Source organism: Phaenicophaeus curvirostris, chromosome 4 (genome assembly GCF_032191515.1).
Source record: "Phaenicophaeus curvirostris isolate KB17595 chromosome 4, BPBGC_Pcur_1.0, whole genome shotgun sequence".
Classification (NCBI taxonomy): Eukaryota; Metazoa; Chordata; class Aves; order Cuculiformes; family Cuculidae; genus Phaenicophaeus; species Phaenicophaeus curvirostris.
Window position 1 is genome coordinate 4,764,930 of NC_091395.1, and position 27,203 is coordinate 4,792,132.

Below are 27,203 nucleotides of genomic sequence, written 5' to 3' on the forward strand. Positions count from 1 at the left end.
CTGTGGGTGCCCTCTAACATGATCCCCTGGGATAAGGAGCCTGTGGGATGCAAAGACATTCAAGTGCATGTGGCACCTAGTGGGAGCAGGAGGAAATGACGTTACTAAAACAACATGTCAAAAAGAAACTACCTAAGTTTTCAGCTATGTGTTCCCAAACCTCTGCTTGGCAATGATTTCTTTGCTTATCGTTAATTTACGTGTGATGATACTTCACAAGTGCAATGCCTTAATTAAATCTCTGCTTTGCTTTTCTTCTAGGCTATACCTTCTGTAAAGCTTTGTGGAAGACAGATGTGTGTGCTGCAATGGTGACATAAATATTTCAGAGGACTGGAACAAATTGTTGAGAATCTGTGTTTATTTTTAATGCTGCTGTCGAGAACAATCTAAGGCAAGTAAACAACATGAGTTTTATCATGAAACTACACAGACATTTTCAAAGAACAGTTATTTTGCTGGCCACTTTTTGTATGGTGAGCATAGTTATTTCTGCATACTACTTGTATAATGGCTACAAACAGGAAAATGAACTCTCCGAAATCTCTTCGGAAGTGGAATGTGGTGATCTTCAACTGTTGCCATACAAGCTGATGGAGATGAAGACAATGAAACCTCTTGATCCGCTGAGGACAGAACTTGTAGTGCTGGTGTTTGTGGAAAGTCAGTATTCAACATTAGGCCAAGATATAATAACCATTCTAGAATCTAGCAGATTCCAGTTTCACATTGAGATCGCACCTGGGAAAGGCGACCTCCCAGTGCTTATAGACAAAAACAAAGGCAAATACGCTCTTATAGTGTATGAAAATATCCTAAAATACGTGAATATGGACTCTTGGAACAGAGGCCTTCTAGATAAGTACTGTATAGAATATGGAGTAGGTGTTATTGGATTTCACAAAGGCAATGAGAACAGCTTGCAGAGCTTTCAGTTGAAGGGCTTTCCTTTCCACGTCCACAGCAATCTGGGTATTAAGGACTGTTGCATTAACCCTCATTCCCCACTGCTCCATGTGACTAAATCTTCTAAGCTTGAGAAAGATCCCTTGCTTGGAAATGACTGGGCGGTTTTCCAGATTAATCACACAGCTTATCAACCAGTGATATTTGCAAAAGTAAAGACACCAGAAAACCTTTCACCACCTGCCGCTAAAAGCGCTCTCTATGCCACGGTAATTCATGACCTGGGGCTCCACGATGGGATTCAACGAGTCCTTTTCGGCAATAACTTGAATTTTTGGCTGCACAAGCTGATTTTTATAGATGCCATCTCTTTCCTGTCTGGAAAGAAGCTCAGATTGTCCTTGGATAGGTACATTCTGGTTGACATAGATGACATCTTCGTTGGGAAGGAGGGAACAAGAATGAACACCAACGATGTACAGGTAAAATACGTGCACAAACTAATGGTCATTACAGCAAAGTGCCTTTTTCTTATCTTGAAATGAATAGTTAGTGATAGTTGGAACTGATGGATGATGCAGATCAGTAAGTACCAGTGCAAACTGTGTGTGCCTTGAGAGAAAAGCCAACCTGTCTGGCTTTGAGGAGTCTCTGATTCCAGGTATAGCAGTTCCTTCAGCCTCCAGGCTGTCACTTGCTTTCTCTCAAGTGGCATGCAAGTCACAAGTCCCTGCTGAGATAAGTTTTGTAAATGGGTTGGTGGGCACCTCTGAATTCCATTCCCCTTACTAAATACAGAAAATAGTCTCCTAAGAGGAAGTAAAAGATAACTAACTACTTAGTAAGTGACACAAAACAAGGAGGTAACAGTCATACTGTTTTCACACACACCACAACCCACCCAACACACACAATTCTACACATAATTGTTGAGTGTTTAACTCTTCAGGCTGATGATAGCATCTGCCTTAGCACATACTTCAGGGCTGGACCCAGGAGCTATTCATATGGAATGTGCATGCTGCTAGTCTAGCAAGCAGGAGGTAAAAGTAAAGGTCAACATAAATTTGGAAGACTAGACTGGAATATTAGCTGCTTGAAATAGGTATCAGATGTCGGGAGCTGGTTGCTGCATTTCACCTTTCTTACCTCTATTTTATGGCTCTTGCTTGAAAGCAAGGTTTATGTTAATATTGATCTTAAAAGCTGTTCTGCTGCCTAATGACTTGACAATGTTCATTTTAACATTTGAAGTTGTACGTTCCTGAAGGGTTTTTTTTCACTCTTTTGTGCTGTTAGGGTGAGGTGGTAGTCCTGGGGCAATAGGAGTAACATCGTATCATTATTCCTTACTTCATCTCTCTTTTGTGCAGAGTGTTGTTACAAAGTGGGTGGTTGGAGGTCCCTTGCACAGCCGCATTGGGTCTAGAGGCTAAAAATCTGTAGGAAGCTGATTGTTGCCCTGTTTGTGGTAAAAACAGAAAGGGAGAATTCTTTGTTAGAACTTCCATAATGGAAAGAGGAACAGAGAAAAGGAAAGGCAATGACAGCGCTCCCTGCAGGCCATGGTCATTTTTGTTTCATTTTTAACTATCTTTTTATTTTTGTGTGAATGTATTTGTCAAGCTCCGGTAACCCTGCGTATATTGCTTTCTTAAACAAAAGGTTTGAACTTGTAATTACGTTTTAGCTTGCTTTAAAATTGCAACATTCACACTTTTCCAAAGCATTCTCTCCACATGCAGTTCTGAATAAGCTATACCTCCTAGATAAGTAGGTGTTTTCCTTATGCAAACAAATTGCTTGGGAGAGAGCTGGAATAAAGGTGAAACTCGATAAATGGAGTTTCTGTGTAGAACATGATGGCAGCATTTGAGTTAGGCAGGTGAGTGTGCTTTGAGGATCTCCTAAGTGCAAACTCAAATTGCAGGACAGAAATCAAGTCTGGCCCACAGCACTGACACAACTCCTGTGGTTCTGCAGAAACAGCAGCTCCTGGTAACGAAAGAAAAATCCTGAATAAGTTTCACTGCGTTGTGCAGTAGCGGTTAGAGACAGTGTGTTTTGTATTGTTTCTCTTTGTAAGTGACACCTCAGGATTGTCATTTCAGAATAAGTTAGGAGGATTAATTGCCAGGATTACTTATCAGAAACAGGTGGATACTGAAACAAATTTGATTAAAGTGGATACAAAAGGATAAACTGTATTGTTTTGGGAGAATAATTTGCAGTGTGTCAGAATGTTATCTTCTTAAAATAAAACTGTCAAATTAAATAGAAGTAATATCAAAGTGGAAGTAACTTTTAAGTATGATAATTTTATTTATATAAAACCGTGTTCTGAAACAGTGGAAGCTGAAAAAGTGTTCCCTTCTGATTCTTCATCTACTTAAAGTTAAAATGCTCTATTAAATGTATTGTTAGGGCTGTCAGTTGCAATGCATCTTCATTACTATTAATATCAAAGAAGTTATCCTCTGTGGCACAATGACATGTGGAAGGAGTGAAATAAAATCAATTTGCAGTAGTTGAAAATCTGTTATTATAAAGGATATTTGCGGATAAATGGCATCCCATTAAACAGGAGTGGTTTACTGAGTTTTGCAGCATTGTCTGTGACAGAATTGTGTGCTGCCAGTGTGAAAATCTGTTGCTAAATGTAGGCTTTGTATAATTTCAGTACTCAAGATTAACTCACTTCTGCTAAACTTAGATTTAAACTACTAGCAAGATAGAATTTGGTGTAATCCTTTTTTGTGTTTTAATTTTTGTTTGTCCCCTATTTAATATTTTCTGGATATACTCATATTTGGTAGGACTGTGGGCTTGCTGAGTGTAAGCTGAATGTTCCTGCATGTGCTCCATTAACGCCAAGTAACCTGAAACGCTTCAGAAAGATCCAGAGAACCTGTAGCATTGGTTCTGCCCATTCCTCTGGTTAGAACTGGAGTTCAGGAACTGGAGAGTTAATGCCGAACTGATAGCGAAAATAATCACTCACTAATGGTTATGGTTGGACTTGATGATCCAGTGGGTCTTTTCCAACCTGGTGATTCTGTGATTGACTACCAAACTCAAGAAGGCAGCATCTGTCTTGGGTCTTCTGAGACAAAGGCTTCATGTGTGTGGAGAACCTGGATTTGCTGTAGAAGCACCAATTTGTTAAATTCCTAGAGTTCAGGCACAATTTAGGTGAGCAAGTTGAAAGAAAGATGCGACCTGTTCTTTCTTTGTAAGAGTTGACATAGAGGGGCATCATAACAGAAGGTATCTAGTGGGGCTGCAGAAGCACGAGGTAGTTGTCACGTTATAATTCACAGAGTCACTGAATGGCTGAGGTTGGAAGGCTCCTCCGGATGCCATCAGGTCCAACCCCCTTCCCAAGCAGCGCCATGTCCAGGTGCCTTTTGGCTGTCTCCAAGGACGGACATTTGATTGCGTGCAAAATCAGGTTTTTTTCAAGGGAATATCTTCTTCAGATACAAAAATGAGATTTGCACAGTGGTCTGAATAGTTAATATTTGGGTGTGAGGCTAGACTGCGCTCATCTTTAAAGTTTGTGAATTGGAATTGAGCACTTCGGAAAATTGCTATCATAAGGTTAAGTGGTATTTTTTTTAGCATTATTATATATTGACCTCAAAAGAGGTGATACTTCAGCTTGAGTGTCTATAGTGTCGAGGGCACAAGTGTTAAGAAGTCTTCTAAAAATTTTCTGACATAATTTATTAACCAAGATCTTATAAAACTAATAAATGGTTTGTTTTATTAAACAATAGATGAAGTTTATTTGAGTTTCACCACAACTTCTTAGTAGGCACGGTGGTGCTGGGCTGATGGTTGCACTTCATTATCTTAGAGATCTTTTCCAACCTTAATGATTCTATGATTCTTCAATTAAAAAAAAGAAACAAAGAGCCCAAACTTGAAACTGTGCTTGCGATTTTGAGACGACCCGATTGTTACAGATTTGCCTGTCACTGTAGAAAATCTGGACTGGTAGAATGTAATTCTTCAGTGTAGCATACTGAGTGGCTGTCACTGTGCATCAACAATAACCACCCATCTTCATATTTATTTACTTTATCTTCTTGTGGTATAATGGAAATAACAGAAGAAAACATTTTCATAGGCTAATTGCCTCCCACTTTGAAAATAAGCTTGGTAATGTCATCTCAACGTTCGTTTTTCAGTAACTTTTTCTCCCTTCTAATGTCTGTCAGGCAGGAGGGACCATTACGCTGTGACAATGTTATATTTTATTTTCCTTCTGTCTTTTATAAGACTAAGAGCCTGTGCGGTGCAAATAAATTCATTTAAATGGACATGCAGAAAAAAATCTATATAGAGATCTACAGAGTAAGTTTATCTTAATAGACCATGATTGTCTTGACTGTTGGTCTACTAATTTAATATCTTTTTTTGTTACAGCTACTCTTTGTGAAATTTTTATGACTATAAAGCATTGGTATTTTGCCAAGGGAAAACCAGCTGTTAATAGGGGGAAAACTAAATATGTTTACTGTTGAGAGTTTGTGCAGTGCTGGTGATCTAGGCAGTAAGGCTTTTTTTGGAATGGTTTGGGTTGGCAGGAACCTTAAAAATCATCCAGTCTCAACCCCCTGCCATGGGCAGGGATGCTTTTTGCTGGATCAGGTTGCTCAAAGCCTCATCCAACCCGACCTTGAACACTTCCAGGGATGGGGCAGCCACCACTGCTCTAGGCAACTTGTGGTCTACCCTTTCCTTCATTTCCCCAGTACGTGCCCTTTCTGTATCTCCTTGAGAGCTGATCACATTTTCAGAATGAAAAATAAGAACACTGTGAAATTATTTTTTTGCGAATAATTAGCGGTGTGATCTCTTGACTGCCTTGTCCTTTGTGAGCTTTATAAGAGACATTTCGAATTGAGGTCAGGATGGGGAGCTCTCTACTATCTTCATGTAAGCATGGTCTTTTCCTGCAACTTGTAATTATTCTTTTGTAATTGCCAATCAAAAAGCCTCATGATAACCATATCCATCTTTGGGAGTGGGATGGTATGATATAGCCTGGGGAGTGAGAGGCTGGAGAGCAGCCCTGTGATAAGGATCTTGGGGTTCTGGTGGACAGCAAGTTTAAGATGAGCCAGCCGTGCCCTGGCAGCCAAGAGGGCAACCTTGTCCTGGGGTGCATCAAGCACAGCTTTGCTAGCCAGGCAAGGGAGGTGATTCTCCTGCTCTACTCCATACTGGTGTGGCCCCACATGGAGTACTGTGTGCAGTTTGGGGCACCACAGTGTAAAAAGGATCTAAAGCTACTGGAGAGTGTCCAGAGGAGCCCACAAAGTTGATTAAGAGTTTAGAGGGGAAGCCGTGTGAAGAACAGCTGAAGTCACTTGGTCTGTTTGCCTGGAGAAGAGGAGACTGAGGAGACATCTCATCGCAGTTTACTGCTTCCTCGTAAGGGGTGGAGGAGGCGCTGAGCTCTTCTGTCTTGTGACCAATGATAGGACCTGATGGAATGGCAGGAAGATGTGCCAGGGGAGGTTTAGTTTGGTTATTAGGAAAAGGTTCTTCCCCCAGAGGGTGTTTGAGCACTGGAACAGCTCCCAGGGAAGCAGGCACGGCGCCAAGCCTGATGATATTCCAGAAGCATTTGAACAACTCCCTCAGGCATGGTGTGAATGTTGGGGTTGCCCTATGCAGAGAAAGGAGTTGGACTTGATGGCCCTTGTGGGTCCCTTCCAACTCAGGACGTTCTATGATGTATCTTTTTTTCTCGCTCTGTTTTGTGAGCATTTAGACAAATGCATCTTAGTATTAGGATATGTGCATCAAAACAGGCAATGCAAGCTTGAATCTGCAGTCTGTTGGCATTAGAGTCGTTGAAGAACTGGACAACAAGAGGTGTTCTCTTTGTGTATTGTCTGTGCCAAACAGAATTCTGATAATGGAGAGGATTTAGCCAGAAAGAATAAATTTCTAGCATTTTAGTCTCCATCACTCGTGCAGTCTCTCATCTTGCCCGCATTTTGAGGTTTATAATGTAGACATCTTAGCGGAGGTAGTCCTCTAACTTTCAGTAGTGGACAACATAGAAAAAAAAGCTTGTATTTAGGCGCTGGTTAAGTGAATTTCACCTTAGAAGTATGTACTCATTTCTGTTTAAAAATGCTCCTAGAGTGACTGGGATCAAATATAACCATTTGGCCAGATCACTCTTTTACGGTGTTCCAAAGCCTGTGCTGTCACTTTTTTTGTTATTTCCTCGGTGCATTGGTGGCCTAAGTTTCTGTTTAATACAATATAGTTTTGTTTAAAAGCGGATTTCTCCCCTAAGACCTAATTGTTTGTTCACCACATTACTAATTCATCCACATTAGGCAGCACAGCTTAAATTACTACAGTTGTTTAAAACCCATTGTCTTTTTGTCCTGTGTAGCATATGTGGAAAGAAATGGAGCTTCCCATTGTACGGCAGACTGCTTGGATATACATTTAAAAGACAGTGACTCATCTTTTCAGTTACTCTTGCATAGGAATGACCTAAATATTTGCTTCAGAAGAGAGGTTTAGATATATTTTGTGTTAAGGAAGAAAGGGTAAAAGGTGCAGAAAGCCTGAACTGTCAAGACACAGGATGGTTCCCATCACAGGAGGAAGTGTGATGCTGTAAGTTAATTGCTTCCTTATCTATAGGATCACCTAGAAGGTTATCAGTAAAAAAATGATAGGTATGTCACCAAACATGTCAACTATAGAACCACCAGAGATACTCATGTTTATGTGGTTACACTGAGCCATAAGTTTTTGCCCTGGGGAGATTCAAGGAATCTTTTTAGTCACTTCTTTAAATGACATAAGGAATTAACCATTAAGAACTTTTGTTCTGCTAAGTCATTTCACATTCCCAATCCATTAGCTGTCATACCTTTATGCCATTGTTCAATGTCCTTACTCTGTGTGTACATATTTTCTTTTTTAATTTGACCTGAAGCTCCTAAAGTATTTTATGTTGACTTGGCTGAAATAATAATTAAATATGCATTCTGTCCTTAAAAAGAGTCAAAGATGATGAACATTATTACCTGTGGTGTTTCTGTAGCTGTCAAGTGCCCTAGGAAGACTGGTTTAACTTCTTGAGCGTATTGTTTTGAATATAGTAGTATGCAGTATTGTGTGCTGTGAGGCAGTAGACAATTAGAATTAGAACTCGAAATTAAAATGTAACTTTAAAGCTTACAAAAATTTGTTTATATATTTTATGAGTGGCTGCCAGCATATATGACATTTTGCCAGTCGGTCGTTTGATAGGAATAGTTGGACTCAATGATCCAAGAGGTCTTTTCCAACCTGGTGATTCTATGATTTTAATAGTTAACTTCTAAAAGCAGTGTGGTTTATGCACCAACTTATGTGAATTTTAATTTAGTGAGGTTGCTACAACTGCTGCTCACTAAAGCCCAGCATTCATTCTTTAAAGGAGCGTGCTGGCATTTGAAACAGAAAGCTGGATAAGTCTTTGACCAGAAGAGGGTGGCTGTGGAGGGGTTATGGGGATGCAGGAGAGCTGGCTCTGCTGGCTCTGCCTCGGACACAACACTTCTGAAGCTGCCACAGTAATGCTGGGAATTCCATGTGTGCTTTCTCCTCCTGTTCTGCACCTGTATAGAGCTGGATAAAATCAAACTCCATGGAATAAGCTTGGCGTCAAGATTTCACTGCTTTTCCATGGTGTACGAAGACAAAATCTTTGCTAGTGACTGTGTGTCTAATAATAAATAGCCACGTACCACTTTGTATTTCTGTGGGCTGCAGGGTAAACAGAGAGGAAGCCACCTTTTTTTGTGTTCAAATGCCCCTGGTCTGTTTTATGTGGGAAGGACTGAGATTTGGAAATGTTTGCACACACAATGCTGCCTGCTTCCCTGTGGCTGTGGGATGTGCACAGCCGTGCACAAGGAATCTGTAGACAGGGACACATGTGTCTGCCAAATAGCGTTGCTGACGCACTCCTCTGTAGCTACACGAGAAGCTGTGCTTGTGCCAAAACTGTGACTACACTTACCCATTCTTACTAGTTGGTTTGACTATCCACATCATTCATCTCTTCAGTACTTGTCAGGCACAGCTACTGTAAAAACATGCTGTATGCTTGTTCTACAGTGAAAATGTGGAAGCAAGTGATTGGCCAGTGGACGTTCTGTCTAGCACAGCATCGTAAGTGTGAGGAGGCTTAATGTGGAATTCATGGCTTGTCTTGTTTGGTTTGTTGGGTGGGTGTTGTAGGGATTTTTCTGAAAAATCAATTTTTGGAAAAATAAGTGGTTGGATATGATAGTCCTCAGCTCCATTGAACCTCAGAGAGTCTTGAGGTCCTAGACATAGAGTTTTACGACTCCAGACTGATGTGCCTTTGAGGCCTTTAGGAAAGCAGTTCAAGTTTTATTCGTAAGGAGGACAATATTCTATGTATCTATTTTCCTACCTGTTTATGCACCGGGCCTAAAACATGCCAAGTATCTACTGTTCCAAAGGAATCCTGTGGAAGTTCTGCACGTTCAGAAGGGTGCACAGTTGGCACTTCAGTGTTGTCGCATGGGAGAGCTGGGTCAGGAGAGCAGTCATGCCCGTGCTCCCTCATTTGTATTTATCAACTGCAGAGAAACTAACTGCTGAGCACAGAGTCCTCTGGAGCATTAAGACAAAAGATATCTCAGAAGGACAAGGCAGATCACTAATCATAAAGTTATTTATAGCGGTGTTTTTTTTCTTCTGCTGCTTACTTTTCCAATGCTGGAGTAACCAAGAATTTTTTTTTAGTTTAAAAGCTGTGACGCTGTACACTTTCATGCAAACCTAAATCTTGAAACAAAAATTTTGAGGGCATATAAAAAGTCAGTGGCTGTGCAGAGTAAGACTTCATGGATTTATCCCAACCCAAGTCAGTAAATGAATGTGTCAAAGGCCCTGCCGTGCTGCAAGGAGGTAACAGGTTAGGTCTGGGAATGCCAGTTGCGTTTTTGTGGAGCCGATAAAGCCACACAGCTCTGTATCGACTCCTGTTCACTTGCCCTCTCAGCACTGGCACTCCTGGGAACAACCCAAATGTGTCTGCTCCCATTTTAAAGCAAACTCAGAGTTGCCTTTGGTAGAACTCTAATGGAACTGAAAAGGAGGCTGAAAAATAATTTTGCATTTATATAAAAAGAGGGGGTTTATGGTGCAAAATGTTCCTCTTATCTCTTGTCCTTTCTTGCTGCCTCCATTTAAGGTGATGGAAATGCTGAAAATGGTAATCCTGAAAATACTCTAAAAACAAGATGAACACTAAAATATACCCAAGTTTGTGACATAACCTGGCTGAAATTTAAGCTGACTATGAAAAACATCATTTTACATCAGGAAAGTGCTTCATCTTACTAGCTGAGGAGGCTTCTAGAATATTGTGCTTGGTTCTGCACCACTTGCTCAGAAATATTTAGAGACACCAGGATAGCCAGGAAACAACTGAGTAACAAATGAAAAAAGAAAGGCTGAAGAATTTGGTAAGTAATGACGACCAAAGAGGAAAGCAATAGGCTGCAGATGACTGCAGGGTACAAAGAGTGAGGTTGGATACAGATATTTAATGTAAAGCACAGAGATATTGAAGCATAGGCTGAATAGCCAATAAGAGAGGCAGAATAGAGGTTAATATCTAAGAGGAAGTGAAAGGATTATGTAAGTCTTTAAAAATTAGATTTGGCGAAAGGGTATGAAATATGCTACTGGAAGAAATAGAATGTTGGCAGTGAATTTCTACTAAGACGTATTCTCAGTCTCTTGTAATGTAATCCAATGCAGAGCTCAGTTTGGATTCTTGTGTGTCAGTTTGAGTCTGGAAGTGTAGAATTTGGCCAGCTGGGATGTTTATCACATAGATCTAGTTTCTGTAATCTTGTCTTTTAGAAATGCAAACACTTGTACAAAACCAGGAAAGAAGTGCATTAACATGTCAAGCAAAATCCTCCCCCCCCCCGGTTTCTCTTAGTAATGCCCCAAGTTTCACTAAAGTCTTGAGATTTTTTTCCTGCTGAATTGTATCCCATAGACTAGGTACCATGGAGGAGTCAATGAAACTGCCCGCATATTTATTAACTTGAAGTTTTTATCATGTCTTCTTTGTATTGACTACATATAATCCTGAAGGTATGGCTTGAGAAAGAGAGTTATATCTGCTATTTTATTGAAGCTTGTCTTGCTTGCCTTCTCTTTTTCTGTCATTTCTTTGATACCAATGCTGATGTAGCAGGGGAATTTTCATGCAGCAACTTCAGAACTACTCATAAAAAGAAGGAAAGAGTATAAATGTTTGTGACCCTTAGCTGGTGAGCCTGAATTCCCAGCTGTTTCTGACATGGAGCTTTCAGGCAGAAAGAGAAAATTAAAATGGTTTTGGTCAAACGTTTCTTTTTTCTGTCAATAAAGGTGCAACACAGAGAAAGTGAGGGTTTGGTGTGCCTCAGGTCACCACAAACCCAGGGACAAAGGCAGAGAGGTATTTTTAATCGGATACAGTTTTAAGAGAATTATAGGAGTCTTTTTGGCTCTATTGGGAATAAAAACAACTAAAACGTTTGTGAATGGTTTGTGTCAGAGGTTGTGTTGCCCAGCCATGGAGCAGTCAGTTTATTTAATGTGCCAGGGATGTGGTAACTCTGTGTTGTGCTTTACTACACGGAGAGAACAGCCGGCTCTGTTGTGGTTGTTATATAAATTAGAGGGTTTGAGTCTTCATTTATTTGCACTTCATTTGTTCTCTAATATATAAAACTAAGCATGAATACAAATATTGTGCTTGTCTAGAAGCTTTAGGCTTACTAGGGTTAAGAGAGTGCGAGTTAAGCAAACAAACCTCAGAGCGTTTCTCTTTGATTGGTACCAACGTTTTAGACATAGCTTGTAGTGTCCAATATTTCTTTCAGGCTCCTTAAACAGCGGCTTGTTATACCTTGGTTTGTGGACTTGAGTTTTCTTTAGCTCATGTAACAGATTTATATTTTAATTGTGATCACTCTGATCACTTTCTAAATGCTGGAAAAATTTTGTTGAGAAATTTAAGTGCTTTGAATTCTGTGTCCTCTGGAAAGATAGAAAAATGCCACCTGCTATGGAGCTGTGATCGTCTATGTAGTAGTGTAGACAAACTTCATCTTGTTTATTTAAAATGCTTCTGAGCAGGAAGCACAGGCTTCAGGGATTGCGGATTCAGGTGAGTCTTAGCGTATCCCAGCTCGGGCACTGAGGTCCGGGGAACACTGGCACTGAAGGAAAGAAATAACACTGAAGGGTTTTTTTGGAAAGCCCTATTCACAGACAGTTGGAGTTTGATACATATGACACTGACGCTCCATTTTTACTTTCATTTCCTAAAGAAATTGGGTGTTCCTGATGTTCCTGTTTGCTTTTGTCAGTCCAGCAATTGAAAGAGGGGAAATTTAGTTTGGACATAGGGAAGCAATTTTGTCACAGTGAGGGTGATGAGGCACTGGAACAGGTTTCCCAGAGGAGTCATGGATGCCCCACTACTGGAGGTGTTCAAGGTCTTGTTGGACTGGGCTTTGAGCAACCAGTGGGAGATGTCCCTCTCCATAGCAGGGGCATTGGACTTGGATGATCTTTAATGTCCAGTCTGTGATGGCTTGAATTAGTGATGCTTGAACCTGCTGGCTACTTTCAGTCCACTCTGACAGGTACGGGCAGTTTTCAAAGACAGCTAAATTCTTGCTGTGTCCTGGAGTTCAGCATGAGTAAGACATGTAGGCAAAGCAATGCCTGCCCTGAAACTGAGGTTTTAGAGTGAGCTCTGCACTCATCCTTCACTTTGACCTGCCCCCGGCTAATCCGTGTGCCATGTCTTGGAGCTAGGGGTACCACATACTGTCCCTTTTCATTTAACAGGAGGTGTGGGGCAGAGCAGGAAGGGTAGGGGGTGCCGTGGAAACCTTATGGGGAGTGTAGGTTCTAGGCAGCAGTGTGAAAGGGGGTGCAGGCTATTGCACTGTGGAAGTAGCAATTTGGGAAGCATATCTATAGGGAACTAGGTTTTAAGGAACAAATTTCTTGCTTTGTATGCAGACTGTGGGTTTAAAAATAAACCTGAAATCTAAAGTGCATCTCTAAAATGCTGGCATTTTGGACAGAGGAGTGCAGCCACTGTCAAACTCCTCAGAGTGGCAGAGATGTAGTGACCCAGCTGGAGCTTCCTGTGCATTCAGCTGAGACCACCACAGTCTCTGCTGCTGAGAGATTAGGCCTAGAAATCTTTCCAGTGCTGAACATCCTAGATAATTCCAGCATTCAGTGTCTGTGCAGAGCCATGCATCGCCAGCAGTGGGGTAAAATGGCCTAGGCAGCAGGGCCAGGCAGCGTGCAGTGGATAACAGAAGCTCATGGAAAGCCCATGCAGCAGCGGAGTGTCTTGTTTGGAGAGCAGCCCTTGTCCTCCAGCCAGACTCTGCTTGCTGGGCGTGTTGCCTGTAGTGAAAGCTAAAGCTGGAGCTAACTTGTGAGGAAACATTTAATACGAAGCAAACATGGTGGCGTTAATGAATATGGTACTAGGAGCTTGGATTTTACTCCTGTTCTTCCTGACTATAACCTGTATGTACGGTTGGACTGAACAGCCATGCTGTTGTTCTAACTTCTGTCACAAAATGCTGTGCATCCTCCCAAACAAGATCTGACACTGTGAAAGTGTTTGTTGCCTAATGAGGGGGTGCAGAGGTATAAATGCTTTGCATCCAAGGTTATTGTGTGAAGCCAAGTTTTTAGGTTTAACATTTACTGCTAGCTAGACGAACATCTACATGAACAACTGAGAACTCATCTGCTGCTGAGGGGATGCAATGAAGATCAAGACTAAGCAGGCACGGCAGAGCGGCCCAGAAGTGAACTGGAACAAGGTCTGAACTCCTCTGGCACGCTGAGAGCTGGCCTGTAATGCCTGGAGCCAAGGTGGCTGTGTCAGGACTGTGACTTTGCAGTACCTGAATGCTTGCATTCTGGCTAACAAACCTCCCTTTCTCCCGTACTGGCTCATCACCTATTGCCAGATCACAACTTGACTGGATAAACATGAAGAGGTGTTAAATGCATTTTAGAGTCACTTAATTTTTACTTTGAATTTGAGAACTCTCTTCTTCATACTTGGTGTTTCATGAGCAGATCAAGTGTTAGTCAAAAATGCAGGAACCAACAAGTTTTCTGTTGAATCCTGTCTGACCAAAATCCAGGGAAAAATATCATATGCAGTAGTGAGGTGTTTATTAGTTCTGTTTCAATTGGTCTCGATTTTTTTTTTTGACCTTTAATTAAAAGAATTGCGGGATTTCATTTCTGTTAACTGCAGAATAATGAGCTCATTTAGCTGTTTAGTACTAGTAACCTCTTTGGTCAAAGTACAGTTTAATTAAGAGCTAATAATGCAGAATTTCATATAGAATTCTGAAAATAGCATGGTGATTACTTTATTAAATAGTATTGGCACCAAGTATTTAAAACCTTGAACTTACTTCGCCATAATTAGCTTATTCTCATTAGCTGCTATCTCAGCCTCCAAGAAGCAAGAAGCTGGTACAGGAAGTTAGAAGCATTTCTTAAATCTCTCAGTTGTACAAATTGTTTACCTAGATGAAAGAGCCTAATTACTTGAAAATGTATAATTGGACCATCATCAAGATCATTATTATATGTGATATAAAAAAAACCCCCAAAGGCAGACTCAGTAACATTAAAACAGTGTGTTCTGATGAAAAAACCACTTTTGGTTCGAGTAATTAAAGACAATGTTTTCCAAACTGGCTACTTATATTTTTAGTATCTGTTAGTGGGCCTCAGATTCAGAAACTTAATTTACAGTATCTGTGCACATAAAGTTGTGGCTCCTTATTTTTTTGCAAGTCAGATCCTATGCATCATATACTGGACACAAAAACCCCAAGATGTGCATAGTTGGGCTCCAGCCTGGTACCTCACCTTGTTGATACTTGAAGAGAAGCTGGGTTACCCAGTTAATGGTGCTTATTGAATTTATTGAAAAGACTCACGTTGACTTCTTCCCCTGGTGAGTATGGGCCTCGGTGTTATAAGAAGTCAGGTGAGATATTTGGGTGAGTGGATCTGGCAAACATTCCAAACTGATCCAGGCATTCGGTGGTAGCTTTGTCTGCCCTGCACATTAATGTGTTGGGCTCCAAGGCACCCCTATTGATAATTTAAAAACACAATTGCTGCAGGTAGAATCTAGCTGTCAGTAAACTACAATTATTTTTAAGTAGCTGAAACAAGGTACTTAGTTTTATCTCCAGTGAATTTTTGCACACGCTTTGTTTTAAATTCTGCCATGGTTCGTGGCCCTTTGTAAACAGGCATCCTACTGGCATGTGGTACTCTTACACCTTTCGGAGAACTTGGTAAACTTATCAAAATCCATGTTATTAATTGAAAGAATAATTTATTTCTTGAAGCTACTTTATCTTAATAAACAGGTCTCCCCACCCCATTTTAATTTTGTTGAACACAGTAGCAGGAATCAGCTCACGTGGAATCTGATGTTTTGTGCACTTGAATGTATCTATTGTCAGCAGTTTAGCTTTCCCATCCCTGTTTTATCAGTCTTTCTGGGTTTGCTGGATTGTGCCCTGTTGGACACCTTGCTTCCACCAAACTGCAGAGCATTGCCCTTGCCTCACTCACACAGTTTAGAGTCAATTTATAATTTATGGTCTCTGTCAGCTAAACGCTTTGCTGAAAAACGTTGTCTTCTCTTGCCCTCTCTGTAGTGTCAGCTTTGTTAAGAGAGTGCACAGTCAAAGAAAATGTAAGCATTCTTCTCCTTTTGTCTGAAGGATATTTTAAATATTTTTTTCAGGTACACCTAGTATACCCAAATCAATTCTTTCTCCTGCATAGATTAAATGTTTATGGTAATGGATGTCAAAATGCTAATCTTAGAAATCTAGAAAGAATAGACATTGAATTTTAATGATGTTCCTAAATGCATAATTTATCATGAGGGAAACATTTTTTTCCTCAGAAGCAAAATAGTCTGTCTAATAAAATAATGATTCCAGCCGCTTGGGATGGACTTTCAGTGAGGTTATGTCCTGTTTCTTCTTACCACTCTGCCTCCGATCACTCCAGATTGTTGCCCACTGCCTTCCCCTCCCCGATGGCTGCCACACCTTGAACACCTGCCACCACCATCTCAGTGCTTCTCACTCTCAGGCCCCTTACAACATTTCTTGTGGGTGCCCACTGCTCTGTACCCCTCATCTTTCCCTTCCCTAGGCAGTGTGTCCCTCCTCCTCCTTTTTCTGCCATCAGCTTCAGCAGTGCCAGTGCAAACCTCTGGCCTCTGTTCTGTACCACACTGTGCCATCTGTTTCCTCTGATGTTGGACACCTTGCTTGCACCTCTAAGCTTAGGGACTCATATATAAAACACAACCAAGCGGCTCTGTACTGAATTTTGAAGAGAAGCACAATGCTCTAAAAATCATAATTTTTATAGGCATCATAAATGCAAACCTCAGTCACACATATGCTGTGTTCCTCTATTCTTTTTTCCATTCACTCCCGAGCCTTTTTTTTTGTTTTCTTAACCCCTATATTAAGAACTCCACTTGGAAGTTAGAATGGCTTTAGTTCTCTTTCGTCCCTCTCTTGCAGGGTTTAAACTAAAGAGGAAAATGGTACAGAAAATAAAAGCTACTTCTGCATAAGAGCTCCCATAAAAAAGGGACTTCATGAGTTTAACTTGTGTGCTTTCACATTACACTTTCTATTAATGTGTTTTGCCTTTTCAGAAGGTCCTTGCATGTATTGAAGAGCCAGTATGGCATTAGACGTTTTCCTCAGAAGCAAAGTCATTCCCAATTTAATGGCTCCTTTGATGGCATTGTTAAGTGAAATAGTAGAGCAAGTGTTGAGAGATGAAATCTGCTTCTGGGGAAAAAAGGAGGCAGAGATAGGCTTTTTGGGAAATTATGAAGCTGACCTTGCTTCTCTTGCTGACATGAAAGCATGTCCTGATTTGAAGTTTAAGGTATTAATGCTGCAGCATTGTGAGGTTATGTCTGTGTGCTTGCCAACTTAGATAAAATCTATGTGATTACAAGCAAAATTAACAATGTTTTGAACTATTTTGCTTTTCAAGTCGCATAGTTCTTTAGCAGCTCTTGGCAGGAAAATAGACATAAATATGTCAGCGTGACAACAGAAAGAAGTTGTAGTTCCTCTTTGGGGAAACAGAGTTCACCAAAGCGTTCTTGATTTATTTGTTGGTCAGCCAAGATGTTTGGGTCTGAATATTTTTGTTGACATTGGTGAAATTACTACTGTCCGTTTACTGAAGACAAGTTGACACTTGTGACTTCTCTGTGACAGGCTATAAAGTGAAGTTTTGTGAGGAGATCTTTTGAGGACAGGAGGCAGGATGTTTTCCTGGCTATGGAAATGGGAAGGGAGTTCGGCGATACGAGTTTTGTCCTCAGCTTTACTGTCAATCTAGTTGAGCAAGAGCTTTTGACAGCCAAAGGCCATCTATGCCTCTGTTTGTCCTGTCTGTAAGATGAGAAGAATGAAACTCTTTCACTGAGTCACAGAATGGTCAGGGTGTGGGGGGACCTCTGTAGCTCACCCGGTCTAGCCTCCCTACTAAAGCAGGTTCACCTCAAGCAGGTTGCACAGGAACGCGTCCAGGCAGATTTTGAACATCTCCAGTGAAGGAGACTCCACAGCCTCCCTGGGCAGCTGTTCCAGTGCTCCATCATCCTCACAGGAAAGAATTTTTTAACTCATGTTCAGGTGGAACTCCCTGTGTTCCAGTTTGTGCCTGTGGCTTCTTGTCCTGTAACTGGGCACCGTCGAGAGGGGTTTGGTGCCATCCTCTTGACATTTGCCTTCTAGGTTTTATAAGCATTGTTAAGTTCCCCTCCCAGTCTTCTCTTCTCTAGGCTACACAGACCAAGCTCACTCAGCCTTTGGTCTTAAGAGAGATGTTTCCTTTTTCGAAGTTGATATTTCTGAATGAAAAGGGATAAAGAGCTAAATGTTATTGTTGTCAAGAAAGAAAGAGGCCATCTATACAAAGGCAGGAATTTTCTTAAGTTTCCATTGGGTGACTGTTTCAGTTAAAGAATAATTCTCATGGTTCCTTCCAGTCCATTTGTGATCCTATAGTCTGTTTTCTCCTAAATTCTCAGTCAGTTGAGATCCCATTGGCAATTACAGCAGCTTACATTTGCTGAGAGCTTTCATCAGAAATTAAATAGGAATAACTTCAATGGGATGAAGGTGATTAATCATCTGAGATGAGAATCTGGCCTTATTTATAGCATATATGATTGCTTATATTCTTTTCATCATCCTGTGACCTTGTTGAATGCGGGGATTGAAAGACCTCTGTTGTTTCGTTGTTGTGGTAGCTTTTGTTGTTCCTTGGACTGTAACAGGTCCTTGTTTTGAGATTGTGTTGGACTGTTGGAGAAGAAGGGTCCTTTCATCATACGCTGAATTCTTACGTTTGATTACTGGAATTTCCTAGACTTGGTGTGTGTGAGCTTAGGAGAAGTTGAAAAGAAGGTGCTCCATTGTAGCTATGTACATGAAAGTGATTATACAGCCAGCAATTTATTTTCCTTCTAGCACCAGTGGAAGTATAACATATGTACTAAATAATTATTCATAAACACATGAAGGTTTTACTAAACAGTTTTAAAAATACAATCTTCAGTACTCATGTATTTATATGGCATCTAGTACAGATTTCAAGAGGGGCTGTTAATAAACCAACCATAAGATATACAGAAAATATCATCACCTTGCCTTCAGCACATAAAACAGCATTTTGAAATGAAATTTCAGGCTTTTCATGCCCCTGCTTTTCTCTCTTTCTGTCTTTCTGATAGAAACTCACAGTAATAGGCCCTGCCATCTGCTACTATATATTTTTCATGAGTTTTAACATTTTGTTTTTAGAACCTGAAAGATGAGTAAAATGTCAAGTCACCCAGAAAATAATCACAGGCATGACAACTAAAATGTTATCTCGGCTTGTCTGTACAAGAAGTGGTTCGCAGCAGGTGTGTGCCCTCCCCCTTTGCAGATGGAGCAGGCGGGCAGGTACTCCATCAGCATTAGCTGATACATTTTCCAATACCACCACAAGAATTCAGCACAAGATCTGTTGATTGTAATGAATGATGTGGGCAAAAAACCAACAGCATTGCTTTGAAAGTTTTTTCTGTAAAAGGCAAACTTCAGATTTCCTTTAGAGTTTTGTGTATTTGAGTGTTATTTGGAGTGTCTTCTCATGACTGCTGGCCTAAATAAAATGCAACCACCAGGCAGTCGTTGAGGTGAGAAGGTGGTATGCGCTAGCAAAATTAATTCCCAGCAAAGAAGTTAACTCTGTGTTGTATGATCATAGAAATGGCTCTTTGATGCCATCCTCCCTCCTCCTGTTTGAAAGGCTTATTTTCCTGCTCTCCTACCAGCTTGGAGCTGCAATGTGCCAGGGAGGTGCAACAAAGGTCTCCTTCCAGGTCCTGTTTCTCTGGCATTTCCAGCTGCTCTTCATTTTTCCCTTTCTTTTTTTGTAGAATCATAGAATTATTGAATGGCTTGGGTTGGAAGGAAACTCAAAGCCCATCCGGTTACCCACCCCTGCCACGAGCAGGGACACCTCTCACTGGATCAGGTCGCTCCAAGCCTCGTCCAACCTGGCCTTGAACACCCTCAAGGATGGGGCAGCCATGACTTCTCTGACAACCTGGGCCAGTGCCTCACTACTCTCACAGAAAAAATTGCTTCCTAATATCTCATCTCAATCTCCCCTCTTTCACCGTGAAACTGTTCCCCCTCATCCTGTCCCTGCACTCCCTGATAAAGAGCCGCTCCTCAGCTTTCCTATAAGTCCCCTTTAAGTACTAGAAGGCTGCTCTAAGGTCTTCCCAGAACCTTCTCTTCTCCAGGCTGAACAACCCCAACTCTCTCAGCCTGTTCTTACAGGGGAGGTGCTCCAGCCCTCAGATCATCTTTTTCCATCACGCTGAGGGTAGACTGGAGCTGACAAGCTGCAAAGGTGTCAGAAAGGTAGGGGATAAGATCTTCAGCTGAAAAAATTCTCACGGTTCTTAATTTGGAGGGAAGGAACAGTGCAGCCCATTCATGCCACCTTGCTGCCAAGCTGCACTCGGGATCTCTTTCATTCCACAATATGTGCTGTTAACATAAGAAGTGTACAGCCACGTCATTTGCCTCCTACATTTTTAACTGTGCAAAGATAGAATTATTTCATTGAATAAGTTCCCAGCAGCTCAGGGGTGGTTTTCATAATAAATCCTCTACAGATTTGCTGTCTTTCATTGGAATAAGAAGTCTTCTCGGTGATCTTTGCACTCTCAGCCTGTGCAAAAGTAAAATTGCAAGATTTTTCTCGTATTATTCCACTTCAGAAGTCTGGAACTTGTTTTCAGTTATCTCCATTCTGTGCTTCATTGTGCTCGTTCCTTTAGAAAAGCCCTTGTTCACAGGGCATTTTTCAGGCTCTCCGATGAAAGATGGTGATCTTTACCTTACTTGTGCTGTTCTTTGAAGCTGCCTGTGCTGTTGTTGCTGGAGCTATGCTACTGAAGAAGACAGTGGGAGAGGCAAGTTACTTCCAGATCTGAGATGACTTTAAGAAATAGGAGGCAGAAAAGCGACGGTTCTCTCACAGATTTAGTTTTGTGATTAATGTCTGTTCAGTGAATGCGCCTAGGCATAATGTTCTGGTCTTCTGAAATGGCGAACAAGGCAAGTGCTCATGATGACTCAGGATTGAAACTACTCATGTTTCATCAGCCATGTCAGCAAACTCAAATTTACAACCCCCCAGCCCCAGGAAAGGGACAAATGACTGTTGTGTTTCTGCAGATCAGCTCCCTCAGGCACCAGCTTCCCTGAGGCAGCCACATCCACAAATGTAGTGAGCTCTCTGAGGCCTCCGAGCAGGATAGCAGAGGGCTGGAGAGGGGCTGTGTCCCTGCTTCGCGCAGTGCTGCAGTCTCGCAGTGGGACCTGGTGAAAATGCTCAACTCTGGAAAGGGAGTATTGGGAAAGACAAGCGCAGAGCAAGGGCAGATGCAGCAGCTGTGGTGAGAGCCAACCTCTTACTGAGCTTTTCTTGAGGTTTGGGTGCAGGGGAGTCCCCAGTGTTGTCACCTGTTTCTGGATTTTGTCACTAGAATGTAGGTATGGCAGCATATGGAAACAGGCTTGACGTACATATACGGAAATATGGAAACAGGAGTTTGCAGGTAGGGATCATACTTTTATTAGAACCACTGTAGATGAGCCCTGGAAGAGACCTGAAGAAGAGCTCATATGCCCAGAAATTCCTTTCCTAAAGTGGACATTGACTATCCTGTGCCTACATCTAAAGCTGGGCTTGACTTCCATGGTAATGTTTTGTGGTCATTGACATTCAGTTAAAAAATAATTGTGGGCAAATTACCCACATAATGAAAACTTCCAAAGAAACTGTAATTAAAATTACTGGCTCATATTTTTCAGGGCACCAAATTGTCATTGATTTTCAAGACTGCAGAGCCTACTAGACCTTTAAACCTTTCAAAATCTCTAGTGACTTTAATCTTTTTGTGCTTTTAAATGTATTCTCCTTTCATAACAAGTTTAGAGTTGCTAATTTCTGACAATAATAATGGTTTTAATCACTTAAAATCATTGTGCCGTAATATATTTTGACTTTGAAAGCTCTTTGATGTATAAATATCTTCCTTTCTTTCAAAGGTTCTGCGTGAGAGCCTGTCTCTGGGGGGAGGGGGTGGGCGCTGTAGCTGGTCACACACTTCTGAGGTGCTGTGTACAGTGTCACACATCTCCGAAGTCTAGTGTGTTCATAAATAACCTGCTCCCAAGTTGAAGGCAGGCTGTTTGGAGGAATGTGCATCAAAGAGTGAAGCTATATCTGGTGAATAATAGCTTTCCTCTGTCTGCCTGCATGCTGGTTTTTTGTTTGTACTAATTTAGTGCGAGTACATGTATGATGACAGCCAGTGTGGTAACTGTCTGAGAAATGAGTCAGGATTTGGGGGACTTAGGATAGAGTTCTTTGGTGTGAAATAGGCATCATCTGTTATAGCTTCTTTTTGTCTTTCTGGATTTTTTTTTTCATTGCAAGTAGTTTTTAAACATGACTAAATTGCTGTGTATGTACTTGAACAGATCTAAAGACGTGTAATTCTAATAGATGCTGTTCACCCTAGTGAATGGACCAGTGGCCAGGGGCACAAAAGATTTGAATTCCCTTCCTGGCTGTATCCCAGTTTTACTGAGTAATCCATGGAAGGTCTTTTCTTATGATTCAGGGAGCAGAACAGGGTTTAATAGCTGGTCAACTTTATGAGGCAAGCAATGGAGTTTGCATGCTGTCTTTAATCTTCAAATGGTAATCAAAATATTTGTTGCTACTTTGTCATATGTAAAGAGCTGGTTGTAAACAGCAAAGCTATGGAAAATACATGGACAAATATTTATGTTGTAATGTTAAATGACTGTGCCGGGTATGTTTTCTACAGACATGTTAATATGGTGGGTTGTTTTTTTTCAGGCCCTGCTCGACACTCAGAATCTTTTGAGAGCTCAGATTACAAATTTTACTTTCAACCTGGGATTTTCAGGGAAATTTTATCACACAGGTAAGAATGATGTACTAAAATAACTTTCATTTGGATGGTGTTTTTTGCAGTACAAGGAAAGCGGCAATGGTAAAGAATAAGGATCTGAGTAGACACAATAGTTTCCTTCATAACAGGAAAAATGGAAAATCAAATTATTCTCTCTTCCAGGTTGCTTTGAGAGGTGCAATTGTGTGATTTACGGAATCAAATTTTTCTCTTGAAGTAAGCTGGGGCATGTAGAAATGGCAGAGTCTTAGGGGCTAAGAGGAGACCTTGCAAGAAGTGAGTTCAAGCTTGGGCTGTCAGCTCTTTGTAGGGTTTGCATGTGTTGGGTATGTGTCATTGGATGATGGTAAAATCAGTCCTGAGGGTGGAATAAACACTTCTCTTACAGTTTCTTTATAATTCTGTTCCATTAGAGCTAGCTCAGACACTGACTACAGAAGCTCCCTCAGGGAATGGGGAGAGGGAGACACACTGAACAGGTGAACTGGCATTTCCTCTGCATCTGTTTCCTGAGCACATAGAAAATTTAGGTGGTAGGTGTAGGTGGACTGGAACATGTTGAGGCACCTGTAATTCTAGTTAGCTGCAATGCCTGCATTAAGTGTTAGTATGGAACAGATTGAATTCCTCCTCCCTTTTTACTAAAATTCAGTTCCTCACAGCTTGTTGTTGAGTGGTAAATTCCACCAATCAAATGAAATTTTATATTGACTTCGCCAAGAGATCTGTTGAGCTACCACAGTTTACCCTTTTGGTTAATCTCTTCTGTAGAGATACAGCAATATTTACTACCCATTAAAATAAATGTTTTTCTACAGTCATTTAAGTATAAAAGATGAGGTATTAAATAGGATGTGATATAGAAGGAAGAAGGTGCTCTCTACTGTCAAACAAAAATAAAGAGACATATGCAAACTAGGACAGTACCGGAGCCTGGAAGAGAGACACAAAAGACAACATAAGATAATGTCATAGTTGCAGGATTTTAATGTGAAAAGAGGGAAGTGAAATGACATGTTAACTGAGACTAGGAACCAAACCCAAATTTATTCAAAACCAAAGAAAGATAGACAGGGCTTGTAACATGCACAGCAGTCGAGCATACTCATCGCAGAGGCATGAGCATAACTCTTGTGCTCAGTTGTGCACCTCATTTGGTATTGCTTGTCATGTTAAGAGGAAAGGCAAGGAACGGAGTCTGTGATTTAGGGCTGAACAGCTGGAGGAGAAAGCAGCTGGGGCTCACAGTCCCACCACAGGTCTCTCTTGCGCTCAACAGATTCAGCTGGACTCAGTGAATGTCCAGGTTTCACCCCTGCCATCCGAGTGTCACCTGCACAGTTCAGAGTCACTAGAGATGTCTTAACTTTTTCACATCCAGGCTATCGCTTGATCCATCCATTCCCATCCCTTCCTTCCCATCATTTGCCAAGAATGGCCCAGCAAAACAATCCTGACTGTCAAATTTGTCACCAGTGTCTCATCAGGCAGAGATACTTCCCAGGTCATTTCTTCCGCCCCAGTTGACAACTTGGATGCTTTAGAGGTACTACGTGCACGGCTTTCCTGGCTTTGGCTGGATAGAATTTGGCAAAGGCATTGCATGTTTGTAGTACAAACTGACCTAGTTCTAGCTGTACACTGAATGAGTTGAGCCTGTCCCCATTATAGCCCATCCGTTGCTGTGGCTTTCTTCCTTTCTTGTTGTGTTTTTCTTCTCCCTGCTCTGGCCGTGGTGTGACCTTCAGGCACTCCTGTCACTTTCTTTGGCATGTAAACATCACGCAGGGCCCTATGGACTCACATGGAGTCCTGCAATCTAGTGACCCTACAAACCATAGAATGGTTTGGGTCAGAAGGGATCGTCCAATTCCATCCCTCTGCCACGGGCAGGGACACCTCCCACTGGATCAGGTTGCTCAAAGCCACATCCAACCTGGCCTTGAACAGCTCCAGGATATTGGCGTGTTGTTACATCTGTCTGCCCACATTCTTCATTCCCTGCTGTATTTCCCTTAGAAATGATGAGAAGTGAGATGGCACCAGTGAGGCTATGTCAGACAAGGTTTACTCAAGGAATGAGGAAGAAGCAACAGGGTTAGTGAGAGTATGGCTGTATGGATGCAGAAAGCATCGGAGCTGAACGTTTGGCTAAAACACTGAAACAGGAGAGTAGATGGTGCAAAATACTGAGAGAGAGAAAGGATTTGTCAAATTGTGCTGATACGCAGGAAGCAGGAACATCAAGAAGATGACTTAAGCTATAGGTTGTCAAAGTTTGCCTCTCGCAGCCTTTACGTGGCAGCCCATTAAGGGGTTATTTAAATTCAGCTGCCTTTGGCAGGACGTGGTCATTGAAAGTGCAGTGGGAGTGAGGGGAGCAGGCCTGATCTGCCAGCGGGTTTGACCCTGCCGCTGCGCTGCAGGTTGTGTGGGGCCAGGATCAGCCTGTCACAGAATGGCCTCGGGAGCTCTCGGGCTCCCAGCCACCCCGGGGGCCTGGCCTGCCGGTGGCTGCGGCGTGGCTGCTTCCCTTGCGGGCTGGGAGGATTCACAGGCCCTCTTAGGGTGGGCAGACAGGCCCCAGAAGCTCATTTCATAGAATCATAGAATGACCAGGTTGGAAGAGACCCACCGGATCATCGAGTCCAACCATTCCTATCAAACACTAACCCATGCCCCTTAGCAGCTCGTCCACCCGTGCCTTAAACCCCTCCAGGGAAGGTGATTCAACCACCTCCCTCCCTGGGCAGCCTCTGCCAGTGCCCAATGACCCTTTCTGTGAAGAATTTTTCCCTAATGTCCAGCCTAAATCTCCCCTGGCGGAGCTTGAGGCCATTCCCTTTTGTCCTGTCCCCTGTCACTTGGGAGGAGAGGCCAGCCCCCTCCTCTCTACAACCTCCTTTCAGGTAGTTGTAGAGAGCAATGAGGTCTCCCCTCAGCCTCCTCTTCTCCAGGCTAAACACCCCCAGCTCTCTCAGCCGCTCCTCATAAGGCCTGTTCTCCAGCCCTTTCACCAGCTTTGTTGCTCTTCTCTGGACTCGCTCCAGAGCCTCAACATCCTCCTTGTGGTGAGGGGCCCAGAACTGAACACAGTATTCGAGGAGCGGTCTCACCAGTGCCGAGTACAGAGGGAGAAGAACCTCCCTGGACCTGCTGGTCACGCCGTTTCTGATACAAGCCAAGATGCCATTGGCCTTCTTGGCCACCTGGGCCCCTGCTGGCTCATGTTCACTCGCTGTCAACCAACACCCCCAGGTCCCTCTCCTCCAGGCAGCTTTCTAGACAGACTTCTCCTAGTCTATAGCACTGCATAGGGTTGTTGTGCCCCAAGTGCAGGACCCGGCATTTGGCCTTGTTAAACCTCATGCCATTGGTCTCAGCCCAGCAGTCCAGCCTGTTCAGATCCCTTTGCAGAGCCTCCTGACCCTCCAGCAGATCGACACTTCCACCCAGCTTAGTGTCGTCCACAAACTTTACTGCTGTAGTGCAGGATGAGAGGTGTGGGAGAGCAGCAGAGTCATACACTGCTGCCCGAGTGGTTCCTCTTCGTCGGTGCCACAGTTAAATATGGCTGTGGGGCCCGTTCCCCATGCCACAACCTTAGGAACAGGCAGGACAGCATCCAAAAGGCCAGGCCCACCCCCAAGAAATAACTCAAGGTGCTCCAGCCGCCCCTGAAATCTCTTCGGAGATGCAGGTTTCTGGGAACTCCTGAACAGGCCGAGGTCAGGAAGGTCAGAATTAGCAGGCAAGAGAAAATAATTGAATCATACATAATATTTTGAAAAGGTTCATGGAAAAAATTATATCCATGTATCATAGGTAACAAAAGGAAAGGAAGTTTGATTGGAGAGTGAATTCAGTTTGGATAAGGAATGCCAGAAAAGCATTCAGTTTTTTTATTTATGTATGTGAGTTCTCAGACTCCATCCCCGAGCTACTGGTGTTACTGATAGAGCACACGCGCATGAGGACAATGTCGTACCATGTGTTCAAGATGCCATGGAAATGGGGCTCTCAGCCTTTCACTTGGCTGTAATTACTTCAGGAAAAGAAATCGATACTGGGAAGCATTTCAAATCCTCAGTACTATAAATGATCACATTTTATTGTGCTAGTTTCTTCCTTATATTTTCAAATATTTTTAAGAATATAATAAAAGTAGAGACTTTCCTTCAGAGAGATTTTTTTTTTTTTAATTCTTTTTGCAGGGACTGAGGAGGAAGATGAAGGTGACGACTTGCTGTTGAGATTTGTGGATGAGTTTTGGTGGTTTCCCCATATGTGGAGTCACATGCAGCCTCACCTTTTCCACAATGAGTCATCTCTGGTGGAGCAGATGATCCTCAACAAAAAATTTGCCTTAGTGAGTTACGTTTTTCATTTTCTATTGAATATAGGTATTAAAAAAGCATTATTCCTGTTTTGTTGGAAAAGTAGTCCAGTATCGATAAAAATTCTTCTATTTCAGTATTTTCATAAAGTAAAATTTTGTCCCAACAACCTGTCATTTAGATTAGAAAAAAAAACCAGTTTCCTGAAAGAAGAAGTATTCCATCACAACATGTAAAATGAGTTC

At 42.0% G+C, this 27,203-nt stretch overlaps 1 protein-coding gene across 3 annotated transcripts in view; it reads left to right on the forward strand.

Annotated features, from left to right (window-relative positions):
* Nucleotides 1–261: 261 nt before the first annotated feature.
* LOC138719758 (bifunctional heparan sulfate N-deacetylase/N-sulfotransferase 3) overlaps nucleotides 262–27,203 on the forward strand; it is a 59,665-nt gene continuing 32,723 nt past the window's right edge. For all 3 annotated transcript variants that reach the window (XM_069855153.1, XM_069855155.1, XM_069855154.1), the window contains exons 1-3: nucleotides 262–1,388; nucleotides 22,546–22,633; nucleotides 26,836–26,990. In XM_069855153.1, the coding sequence (XP_069711254.1) occupies nucleotides 408–1,388; nucleotides 22,546–22,633; nucleotides 26,836–26,990 (1,224 nt within the window). In that variant the 5' untranslated portion in view covers nucleotides 262–407. The remainder of the gene's footprint in view (nucleotides 1,389–22,545; nucleotides 22,634–26,835; nucleotides 26,991–27,203) is intronic.